Source organism: Balaenoptera musculus, chromosome 18 (assembly GCF_009873245.2).
Source record: "Balaenoptera musculus isolate JJ_BM4_2016_0621 chromosome 18, mBalMus1.pri.v3, whole genome shotgun sequence".
In the NCBI taxonomy this organism is placed as follows: domain Eukaryota; kingdom Metazoa; phylum Chordata; class Mammalia; order Artiodactyla; family Balaenopteridae; genus Balaenoptera; species Balaenoptera musculus.
This window is the reverse complement of record NC_045802.1, coordinates 64,139,704-64,152,643: the sequence shown is the minus strand read 5'-3', so window position 1 is coordinate 64,152,643 and position 12,940 is coordinate 64,139,704. Positions and strand designations below refer to the sequence as shown.

Below are 12,940 nucleotides of genomic sequence, written 5' to 3'. Positions count from 1 at the left end.
TCCAGGTGTTGGGAGACATCAAAGCTCAGTAATAGGAAAGCACTTGGTAAAAGAGGGTAACAGGGCATCAGTGTCAAGAAAATCATCATCCACCTACTATCACTAATAGCGTAGTTTGAATATCTTCTAACTCAGCCATTCAAAACCACCTTTTGTATTTCTAATTTCTGTACACATATAAGTACAGTCTTCAGAACCAAGGCACCTCACTGAATAGCGTATTTTTGAAATATTTGCTCATGTTTTTTCTTTTTCTTTTCTCCCTTAAAAAAATGTCAACCCTAGACCTTAATATTGGGGTCTGAGATCTCAGAGGAGTATTACAGATTAAATGCAACTCAGATTACAGCACAGCAATGACATTACAATACTTGAAATTTAAAGGCCAACTAATACTTTTCTCCCTCTAAAAAGATAGTAAGCATTATGAGAAATATGTATGGCTATAAATAAGATTTTAAATAAACATCTTTGAAGCTCCAAAAAAGAATGGCAGATAGACTCATGGCCTTCTCCCAAACTGAATTCTCTCTCTCAACCATGTGTAAATTATACAACTGGTGTGTTATTTGGGGCCAGGGGCAGGGTAGGCTGAACTTACTGCAGAGGTTGTGCCAAGTGTAGCAGAGCCCAGAGTCTGTGCTGGGGTTGGACACATCCCTCAGAATAGTGTCAAAGGTGAGGTGAAGGGTGACCTTTACCTTGAAAAGGAGCATGCATTAGTTTTTCATTGTGATACAAGTGCAGTCGACACAGATTGCATTTCACATAGATTTTAGTTAAGCGAGTGGTTTTCAAAATGTGGTGCCCAGACCATCATAATTGGCATCACCTGGGAGTCAGGTAGAAAGAACCACAGATTGTTAGGACCCAGCCTGTACCTACTGAATCAGAAACTCTGAAAGTGGGGCATGAAATATGTATTTTTATTTTCCAGTGATTCTGATGTATGCTTAAATTTGAGGATCACTGAGTTAGGGTATGGACAATTAAAATTTCCTGAAAATCAGGAGGGGAAAAAAGAGAAAGATAAGTGGAATTTGGGGATATGTTTAGAATGCTGAATGTGTTACAGTCAAACAGCAGATCTATTTAGTGGAGAAATAGGAATATAAGATTATATGTTAATTCAAAAAAATATTTATTGATCTCAGACCATGTGCTGGGCATGGTACTGAGACCTGGAAATACAAATTTGAAGAAACCACAGTCTCTGTCCTCTAGGAGTTCATATGTGGCATGGGAGACAGATATGACGGTAGATAATTGTCATACAGTACACAAAAGATATAGACTCCAAGCGAGCAGGTGTGGAAGTAGCATGGATTAGGAGGTCCCTTCTCTTTAGAAGATCTCATTAAAGGTTGTCGCTAATTCTTAGCTATTTAGCTACAACAGAGCTTCCCATTTCCCGACACAATCTCAAAATAGAAGACTATTATCTAGGCTGGAAACAATACAAAGAGACCTTTATCAATTGATGACTCTTGTCGCTGACATACCGATTTCTCTCAGGAATGCCCTGGAGGGATTTGATAAAGCAGACGGGACCCTGGACTCTCAAGTGATGAACCTTCATAATTTGGTTCATTCCTTCCTGAACGGGACAAATGCTTTGCCACATTCTGCTGCCAATGATCCTGTTTTTGTGGTATGTTCAGAGACTCAGAAGGGATGAAACATCTTCTAGATAATGTGTTGGATTTATGTGCTTTACAACAAGATTAAGGTTTGGCGTGTGTTTTATTCTCTGTGTGAATGGGATGTATGCATATGGAAGTTAATTTAAATCTACAGCATAGGGGTGGTTAGATAGCATTTGAAGTTCCCTCATCAGAAACCTGTACTTTAGAGATGGTTAGCTTTGGAATGACCCTAGATGGGAGTTTACAGTCCAGAGGTGGATTCATAAATTAGCATAATAATATTATAAATTATACCATAATTTAGCATACCATATCGTACATTAGCATAATGATGAGTGATTTTTCATTGGTGGGATGAGTGGTGTTGAAGGTAAGTGATGGGCTGGAAGTACTGTGCAGGTACTGTGACCCTTGCATGATGCCCAGGTACCTGAGGTCCAAAGCTCTGTTTGGTGTTTGGTCCTGGCTTCCCTCACTTCACAAAGGATTCTGGCTAAAAATGAGCTGCTTTTGCCGTCAGAATATCAGAAATGTGGACTATTGGTCCCAACTTCTAACAAGGTGGGGGCTTGTCTGTGAGTCCTCCATTGCCATCTTTGTTCTTCTGTAGGATGATCCTTGTTCCCTGGCTCTAACTTGATATCTCACAGCACTTTTCAGGCTATCATTTCAGCCATCAGATTATGCCAAGCATTTTGATGTCTACCTCCTCTGCTATCTATCTGCACATCTATTGACACCATATGTCTCTAAATAAGTTTTTATTAAAACACACATTTTAAACTATATAATTTGTACATACAACTCATAATCATAAGAAAAAATGTCACTCCTACCCAGTACTCCAAAATATTATGAGTAGAACAGCAGAATCCTCTGACAAATTGAGGATTAAACCCAGACCTTTCACTCCTACCAAAGGTAATAATGGTGATGGTAGTAATTTTTCTTTTTAAAACATCTTTATTGGGGTATAATTGCTTTACAATGGTGTGTTAGTTTCTGCTTTATAACAAAGTGAATCAGCTATGCATATACATATATCCCTATATCTCCTCCCTCTTGCGTCTCCCTTCCACCCTCCCTATCCCACCCCTCTAGGTGGTCACAAAGCACCGAGCTGATCTCCCTGTGTTATGAGGCTGCTTCCCACTAGCTATCTATTTTACATTTGGTAGTGTATATATGTCCATGCCACTCTTTCACTTCGTCCCAGCTTACCCTTCCCCCTCCCCGTGTCCTCAAGTCCATTCTCTATGTCTGAGTCTTTATTCCTGTACTGCCCCTAGGTTCTTCAGAACCACTTTATTTTTTTTAGATTCCATATATATGTGTTAGCATACAGTATTTGTTTTTCTCTTTCTGACTTACTTCACTCTGTATGACAGACTCTAGGTCCATCCACCTCACTACAAATAACTCAATTTCGTTTCTTTTTATGGCTGAGTAATATTCCATTGTATATATGTGCCACATCTTCTTTATCCATTCATTGGTCAGTGGACACTTAGGTTGCTTCCATGTCCTGGCTATTGTAAATAGAGCTGCAATGAACATTGTGGTACATGACTCTTTTTGAATTACGGTTTTCTCAGGGTATATGCCGAGTAGTGGGATTGCAGGGTCGTATGGTAGTTCTATTTTTAGTTTTTTAAGGAACCTCCATACTGTTCTCCATAGTGGCTGTATCAATTTACATTCCCACCAACAGTGCAAGAGGGTTCCCTTTTCTCCACACCCTCTCCAGCATTTATTGTTTGTAGATTTTTTGATGATGGCCATTCTGACTGGTGTGAGGTGATACCTCATTGTAGTTTAGATTTACATTTCTGTAGTTGCTAGTAATTTGATTTTCAATCCTAAATCTCAAGGATTGCCAAATCTTATGTCCTTATTTTGAGGAAACCCACTAAGTGTGCAGGGCTTGACAACATTTTTCTGTCAATGGCCAGACAGCACGTGTTTCAGGCTTTGCAGGCCAGATGATCTCTGTAGCAGCTATGCAACCCTGCCACTGGAACATGAGAGCAGCCACAGACAATACATGAACAAATGAGTGTATTACTCAAAGACTGGGTTCAGTCTCTTGGCAGACATTGAGCCAAAAGACACAACCAAGCCAAAGACTGATCCGGAGAAGGAAGGATTTATTGCTTGCAGCAAGTAAGGAGAACACTGGGGATATTTCCCAAAGCAGTGTCTCTGAGAACAGCAAAATTGGGGAAGTTTTAAGCTAAGGGTACATGAATATTCATGAAGGGGCTTGTGCAGAGGAGATTCAGCATAGAACTGGGGCAAAGGTCCACAGAGTCCAAGCTTTAGTTGATTGAAGTCACAAGTCAGAAAAGGTTAACATCATCATCCTAGCTTCCTCTGATCGGGTGGTTGAGCGCTAGAGGGGGTTTAGATTCTTCAGAACAGCTCAAGAAAGTGCTTCAGGCTAATCTTTACCATTGAAACGGAACTGAGAGCTTTTACAGCTAATTTGTTGCCTTTGCTATAGTTACTTCTCTTGCCTGGTAACAGTCAGTTGGTTCTTTTGTTTCCTTAAAATTGTTATTACTGAGGCCTGTTCAAGGGCAAGCATTGAGGACAGGCTTAGATCACAAAACGGCTTAGGCTTAAAATGGCCTCTCTTATGTCAAAAAGCTATATCTGGTTCTTTTCCACCAGGGACCCCCCTCCTCTCTCTGCCTACAAGTGTGGCATTCTAATAAAACTTTATTTACAAGAACAGGCTGCGAGCCCTATTTACCCAGCAGGCTTTAGTTTGCCAACCCCAGCTTGAAAGGATCAGGGTCTTCTCTGCAGTACAGATGTCTCTTTAGTCATCTTTCTCTTCCTGCTCTAGTAAGAAGCCCACATTATGACTTTACGGACAAGGAATTCCGTGACTTACATGTAGTTCAAAGACACTAGTTGTTTAATTGTCCTTGTCTTCATACTTTTAATACCTTTAATATTTAAAATTTTGTTTTCTTTGGTATAAGTTATGTATATATAAATAGACAAAAAGCCACAGCCCTCCTGTGAAGGCACAGAAGGAGTAATGTTTTGGCACCAGTTCCAGAACTCACAGTTACTTTAGGCTGTTTACAAAGAGTTTCATGTTGAAGCCAATTCAGCTTCAACGGTATTGAAAGCCAGGTTAAAGCACTTAAGTTAACAGAGTTATAGCTTCTGGAATTTCAAATTCATGAGTCAGTTTATGCAAAAACATTGCATATAACATTTATTAAATTTATTTTTCTGAAATCTCTTCAAGCAAGAGAAGTACAAAGTTGTATGTGATTGCAATAATGAGTATAAGAAGGTATAATGCTAAAATGCAGGAAAAACTCTGAACCAATCTCTGAAATTCTAATTTTAAGGTAATTGAAGGAAATGCACACATTTATCATGGAAAATAAGATTAGGTCACAGGAATGCTAAGTAGTTCTGTTTTCAATATTAAATGTAGATATAACCTAGAAAAGAAAAAAAAGAGGGAAACCAATAGACTATAAAGTTAAATAGTTAACTGCCACAAAAGAAACTATGTTAGAGACTAGTAACTTTCTTCCCAATTCCTAAAGATAATATTCTTAAAGTGTATTTGGATATTATCCTCCTAGAAAGTTACATTTGGCAAGTTGTAATTCTTTCAATTCCACAGTAGCTAGGGGATTCATAGGTTGCATGGTTAGTACTCACTGAATAGCTCATGTGTCTATTCTTCACCTTATATGCTGAAATTATAAATGGAATTAAGACATACAAGCAGCCTTATTGCCATTTGTATTTCTTTCTTTCTTTTTTTATTAAGCTATAGGCAATTTATTTACATATAATATTGTGTATATTATATATGTAACTGAATCACTTTACTTCACACCTGAAACTAACACAATATTGTATGTATATGTATATATATTCTTTTTCAGATTCTTCTCCATTATAGTTATTATAGGTTATTAGATTATTACAAGATGTTGAATATAGTTCCCTGTGGTATACAGTAAAACCTTGTTGTTTATTTGTATTTCTTAACAATGACAATCATTTGGATAAGAAAGGAATTTAAGAATATAAAGCTAGAAAAGAGAAAATGAGTTTCTAAAAACAAAGATCTAATGGATTACACTAAGTTAAGCCTGTAAGACCTTATCTGACTCTACTTTTCTAGGCTGCAATAAAATTACTAAAATTAATAGGTCATAGTAGCAAATATAAAATACTTCTGAGTTATATGAGTCCAGTTGAAATTTTCCAAAAGAAGTATATAGGACATTGCTTTTCTCCCATCAAGAGCAAAGCACTTAAAAATGGGTCTATTATATTTATCTTTCTTAAAAAGTCATAGAGTAATATCTTGAGTAATTAAAATAACATTGTTTTATGTCAATTTTAAATGTATTAATGGTTTAATGATTTATAATTGCAGAAATATTGGCAAAAAAGTTTTTAGATGTCCATAATTTCATTTCAATATTTCTGCTTATTTTGTTTCATATTCTTATATGTTTATACAGTTGCCAATATAATGCACACATTTTTAGGTTGTTACATAGTTTCCTAAATTTTTTAATTAAGAAAATTTATAACATTATAAGAGGTTCAAATGTAAAAGGCACAAAATGAAGTCCCTGTGTCAATACCATCTCTCAGCTATCCATTCCCATTTTTCCCTATTCTTCCAGATATATTTTATAGATATACAAGCACACATATTTATGTATAATATTTCTCTTTTTTATACAGATGGCAGCATACTATAGACACTTTTGTGACTTTGTTTTACTCTTTCGTTTGTTTGTTTGTTTTACCTATTCTAAACACTTTTTTTTTTAAAGGCCACATGGTATTCTATAGCATGAATTTTTCCTGAAATTGGTCTCCTACTGATGGATGTTTAGGTGGTTTCTAATCTTTTGCTTTACAAACAATACAGCAATAAATGAACATGTAGGATAAGTCAAGAGGATAGAATCATGGGCTCAGAAGTTAAATAAACGCATTTGAAATTTTGATAGATGTTGCCAAATTGCCCTCTGGGAGGTTGAATGATTTTTTTCTCTGACCAGCTATGTAGCAGAGGGACAATTCCCCCACTCTTTCTCATTAATATGGTATGTTATTACACTTTTTCATCTTTGCCAATCTGATAAGTGAAAATATTTCAGTGAATTTAATTTTCATTTCTTTTCTTCTAAGTGAAGTTCAACATCTTTTCACATATTTAAAGAACCATTTGCATTTCCTTCTCTGTGATCTGTCTGTTCATGTAGGATAATGACTTCTGGGAAGAGCAAAAAAACTAAAGGTTCTTAAAGAATTAGTTAAAAGATTTATTCTCTATGTAAGTTAGTAACAAATACAATATCCTCTTTTGATATTTTATTTTTCTTGGAAACCTAATACTCTGTTCATATAAAGATGTATTTTCTAGATTTCACTAGCTTAAGGGAAGCTAATGTGATCATTGATACAATATCCAATCTCCGGAACAGTGGTTAGGTTCTTTAGTGGTTAGTACTTAGTTGATGTGCAATAAATTATTGAGCATCTATTAATGTGTCCCTACACTAGATGCCATGCAAACATAATTCTTTAAGTTCACAAACTGTGTCTGGTAAACAACTCTCCTCGTTTTAAATATGGGGAAAATAAAGTTCAGAGAGGCTAAGAGGTGAGTACAACATCAGATGAACTAGTAAGTGTCTGAGCAGAGATTATAAGAAAAGTTTTCTCCTCAAACATTTCCCCACGTGGAGTCTTCCAGCTACAATTTTGCCTCTTGTCAGTTTAGACAATTCTAATTTGATCACTTCACAGTTGCTGTCATTATAGCTGAGGACACATTGTCCTGTTAGATCATGTTGATAGGAATTAACACTAATTGGTGAGGCAGGTCTGAATAATTTCCCTTGACTTTTGAAAAGATAGGGCATTGGTCTTGTCATGAGTAAGGATTCATGACTTTAAAATGCCACATTTACTTATTTAATATATGTATTTTTAAATAACTGAGATGATAGACATCCACTGATTCCTGAGTAGCATAACATCTTGGTGAATTTTACAAGAGCTCAGGTGCCAGAAAGGGTGGCTGGTCACCTGCCTGGGCAGGAGCTCCCAGGGTGGCAGGGTTTCTATAGGCTCAGTCTGGGTGGTTTTATTTTATCTTATTTTATTTTTAATTGAAAAGCTCTAATAATATTGAATTAGGTACAAGGAATACTCTTGACTGAAGTGTGTATCACATTACTATTGTGATATACTCTTATTTACTCTTTTTTTGATTGAGGTATAGTTGATGTACAATATTATATAAGTTACAGGTGTACAATATAGTGATTCACAATTTTTAAAGGTTATATTTCGCTTATAGTTATTTTAAAACATTGGCTATATTCCCTGTGCTGTACAATATATCCTTGTGGCTGATTTTATACACAATAATTTGTAGGGATGGTTTGATTTTTAACTTGCACATGCTAAATGGCTAAATGGAGCTGAAGGGGTTCTTTTTCAACTCTAGACTTTATAAGGATAAACACATACTGTACTGAGAAGAACTAAACCTGTAACTAAGGGATGAACTATATACGCTTCATTATTGATGAATTAAGTAGTATAACAGCAAACCATAATTTATATACAAATCTAAGATGGTTCTAGCATTCATTTGAGTTCCTCTCTCCTAGAGCTTTGGTGGTCCCTTAGTCTTGAATGGCCTGGGAGTATCTCAGTTCTTCTCGAGAATCTCTTCTAACATCACCCTGGGCCTCTCTTTTCAACCTGTATTGTCCGCCTATGATGTATGCAGTTCGGCATACATCGCATCTTTTAAATTGGCATACTAATAGCAGAACTCTCCTGTGTTCTCTGTTTGCATTTGTTCAAAATTTAATGCTTAAACTACAAGCTTTCTTCCTCAAGGGTATAGCAACTGAGTTCCTAATGCTCTTGATATTTCTTCTTACATGCATGGTATCATATCTTATATACAGTGTATACTGTATAATTTTATGTATACATATGTATATTTTGTATCCAATGCTATTATACAAATCTTTTGTGCAGAAAGGGTGCTTTCCCTATGTAACTCCTCCGAAATGCCTGAAAAACGCCTTCTATTCTGTCTGCTCAGGATGCAACGAGAGAGTGGGTAGAAAAGGATAGGGAGAGAAAATTATAGCAAAATGGGAAACACACACCGTCCGGGCTGAGCACTGCCCAGGAGACTATTATTATTCAAATGCCCATTTTCTCTGGTTGTTTCTTCTCTCTCTCACTGAATGTGCTGTCTATGGAGTACTCAGGTCCCTGTGGGAGAGCTTAGTCAGCTAAGTAGAAGTTGGGTGTTGTGTAACTATTTCATGCCTATTACATATGGCTTATTTAGGTATGTAAAACCAACATCTTGACTATACACTGCTTCAGATCCTTGACAGAACAAGGCAAGAATAAATAAATATTATTGATACCATAAAATAACAAGCATGGTTAACTATTTTTTTAGGAGTTACCACTAGGAATTCTCTCATTTAGAAATTCGGACCCAACTTTTTACCTGTGACTTCTAACTCAAGTTTTAGATTAGAGCTCCTCATATGGAACTGTGTGTCTATCATGTGACTTTTAAATGCTCAGATATGAATTCTTAGAGGACCAGAGCATCATCATGTTACCACAATAAGATCCACTCTGATTATGAAGGACATCTTCTGGATAGTAATACATGAACTCAGGTGGTGAAAACCGCAGTGAGCTGGTCTTTGATGAGGTACAGATGTCTTTTCAGTCAGCCTCAGGTTTCGATAGTGATCTTCCTCCAGGCACAGATACCCTTCTCTTGTCACCACGAGATTCCATGTGGCCGGAATCTGAATTTGCAGCCGTTTAAATGAAGGTTAAGTTTGGTAGTAACTTTATCCTCCAATGATCTTGAGAAAGATATGCATGCTTTCCCTGTGCTTTATTAAGTTTCTTTATGCCTGTAAGCACAACATTTGTTGATCAGTTGCTTTCTTCTGCGAGGGTTACATTTAAAAATTTTTACCTTGAAAACCCATGTAATCACATTTTCTTCAGTACTGCCTCGCAAGTTGAAATTTAGTGGTTTCTTTTTTTCTTCCTGTACTTATCCACACTTTGTTGGAACAAGATAGAATAAGTTTTATACCAAAATTTGTGACCTCATTTCTGAAGCACTCAATTATTAATGCCAAAATATAACTATGAATCTCTATAGCAGATGTAAGTCAACAACAGTTTACTTTTACTTTGTTTTGTTTTTATTTATTATTGTCAAATTACATTTGGCCTTTACAGAGATATTAACTTAGCTTATTTTCAACCTGTGTCCGACAAACATACCATTAGTTTCTCAAGAGCAATTCAGGGTATTTCGTTTAGGAATAATGTTCACAACTTCATCAAAAATACGGAGTCTCCAAGGTTGCACTATTTCTCTTTCTAGCCTCTGGATACATTGTTGCTCACAGCATTTTGTCTGTTGCCTTTTTTGCATCTTCTTGGCACACACTGGCCTTTTTTTTTTTTTTTTTACTACATTCTATAAATTGGGTACTCTGTGTGTAGTTCCTACTAGAGCTTTTATTGTATAAGGTTTAACAACCCTTCTGAGACCTATAATCTCTCCTTCTTACTCTTCCCCTGTTCTTTTATCTCTCCAAATTATGAATTGCTTTAGAGTGTTGCCCCCTCCATTATTTACACTTTGTGCTGGGTGAATTCTAGTGCTTTCACCCGGTTATTTACCTCTTACAGCATTGAATCTGCATCTTTCTATGCCCTGAGAGTCTCTTACTTCTTTTCATAAATCACAATTTGATCTCTCACTTGAACTCAGACAGTATCTAAAAGTTCAAGATATGCTGTATGGCCTTTCTTGGAAAATACATTCTGGTACACCCCTTTTTCCGTGTATCACTTAGCATTTGGTTCAGCTGTTTAAAACAGAAAACCAAAATTACAGAAGTCTAAACAAAAAAGAGGTTTATTTTTCTCTTTGTGTAAAAGACCTCCAGTGGCAGGCAGTCCAGGGCTGGTATAGTAGCTCCATAGTCATCCTGAACACCTTCTGTCTTTCCCTTTTACCATCCTTGGGGAGCGGCTTCTTTTCTTAACTTTGCTTGTTAGCTGCTAAGATGGCTGCTGCAGCTTCAGCCATCACATCCATGTACCAGGAAGCAGCAAGGAGAGATGGAAAAGGAAAAGGGGACACTTTTAAGGGAGAAAACCACCTTTAACAAAATGTCCTAGAAGTCCAATCCAATGACTTGCAGTTAAATCTCATGGATAACTTGATACATTGTTTCACCCCAAACACAAAGGAAGTTACTGTGGAAGAAGCAGAGAAAGGCTATTGGGTAAGCAACCCACAGTGCTTGCTACCCTTAGACACTGTACATCTATTGCTTGGGCTCCATGCTTGAGGTGAAACTTCTGTTTGAGGCTGGCAGGTTCCCGAGGCTACACCTGGAAAAGGAAGCACAATTGCCCTCTCTGGGAACCTCTTAACCTTATGTGGAGTTTCCAAGATTTAGGGCATGTGGTATTGTTTTCAGGGACCCACACCAACAACTAACACTTAGCTCCTTTTCCAGGGCTGAGGCCCCTTCTCAAAGATGAACTGTTCCTGAACTCTACTTGTGGGAAACATTGGTCACTAGCATTATCATGTGTTCTTCTAAAGTTGTTGCTCATGCGATAAACTCTATGCCTTTATTCCTCCGGGGTTTAAAGTTTGTTACGCAAAGCCAAGATTTCAGAACTCAGAAAATCCTTTCTCTCTGTGAAAGCCCACGTCTTACAATTTGATGTTTTGATTTTTAACGTGATTGTCTCTGCCATGAACTTTAAAAATCCATTCAGGAAAAAAATCCCCTCAGTAAATCACTTGATTCTTTTTACTATCCTGAATGTAGAAAGCTCTCACTGTTGCCTGAATGGGTGAACTAACTACAAGGAACCTTGGGGAAGATTTGAAACTATTATCTACTAAATAAACAACAGTAATACAAGCCAGAAGGGCAATGCAATTAAAAGGGTTAAGAAGTGCAAAGGACTAAGAATTCAGACTGAGGGCAGTCAGGGAAGATGTCTCAGTACAGGGACCACTGAGTTTGTCTTGAAAGACTCTTATGCCAGAAAACAGAAGGAATAGGATTGCAGACAGAGGGAAATAGCACTTGCTAGGAAGAGGCCTGTTTGGCTGAATTGTACAAAATATAAAACTAATTTGCATGGCACTGTCATTAGCTAACAGAAACTAATTAAGCATCAACTCTGTCCAAGTTGTATGCTAAGCCTGAAACTTCAAAGACGAAAAGGCCTTATCTCTGGCTTTTAGGAGTTAGGGGTCTTGTTAGGGGAAATTGAAAAACAAATAACAAGTTATAGTATAATTTGACCAGCTCTATAATTGGTAAATTGGTAAACGAATTCATTTAACAAGTATTTATTGAAATAAGTGTCCCCCTTCCCCCTTGCAACAAACCCTGGGTTGACAGGCCCTGGGGACACAGCAGGGAAGGAAAAGCAGACAGGGCCCCTGGGCTCCCTGAACAACAGTCTAGGAGTGAAAGAGAACCTCTAATCACCTGGGCTGACCTCTCACATTTACGTCCTGCTGCAAAATCAGGACTATAGATGTGAAATTTTGCTGTTAATATTTTAAAACATGTAATAATTGCTGTATTTGAAAAGGACTTAGCTTCCTTGAGAAAATAAAATGGAACACTATGCACATTACAATGTTTTTAGACTTTTGCTGGCGTAACACTGAGAATTCAGACGATAGGGTTATAAAATGAGCACATAGAAGGGTGTTCCTGGTGAGAAAAATTTGAACACCCATTTTGGATGTTTTCTTTCTTTCTTTTTTCTTTTCTTTTCTTTCTGTCTTTTTTAAAAAAACTATCCATTTGTATTATAATACTGGTAAACACGTTTCCTTTCTCTCTTGTTAAAACCAAAACATCTGAATATTGACTACACTATATATCTCATCACACTTGCCTTTTTTTCTGAACCTAATAATTAACATGCATTTGTTGAAGGCCTCACATATTCCTAAACCAATGTTAAATCTGCAACGTGAACTTTCATTTGTCTTAACAAAGGGGTTTATAATCCTGTTTGGAGAGATATTCCATACAGCCTTGGAAACTTCACTAAAAATGCCAGTGGGTATGTCACCAAGAAGTTCCTGATGTCAAGAAGAACCAACCCCATTTCATTTTAGAGAAAGTTCCAATCAGATTGGTCTGATTGGAACAGACCTA

At 36.9% G+C, this 12,940-nt stretch overlaps 1 protein-coding gene across 1 annotated transcript in view; it reads left to right on the top strand.

Annotated features, from left to right (window-relative positions):
* Window positions 1-12,940, top strand: part of DCT (dopachrome tautomerase) — a 31,122-nt gene that overhangs the window by 14,097 nt on the left and 4,085 nt on the right. Inside the window, exon 6 of the mRNA XM_036831118.1 lies at window positions 1,516-1,651. Coding sequence (XP_036687013.1) covers window positions 1,516-1,651 — 136 coding nt within the window. The remainder of the gene's footprint in view (window positions 1-1,515; window positions 1,652-12,940) is intronic.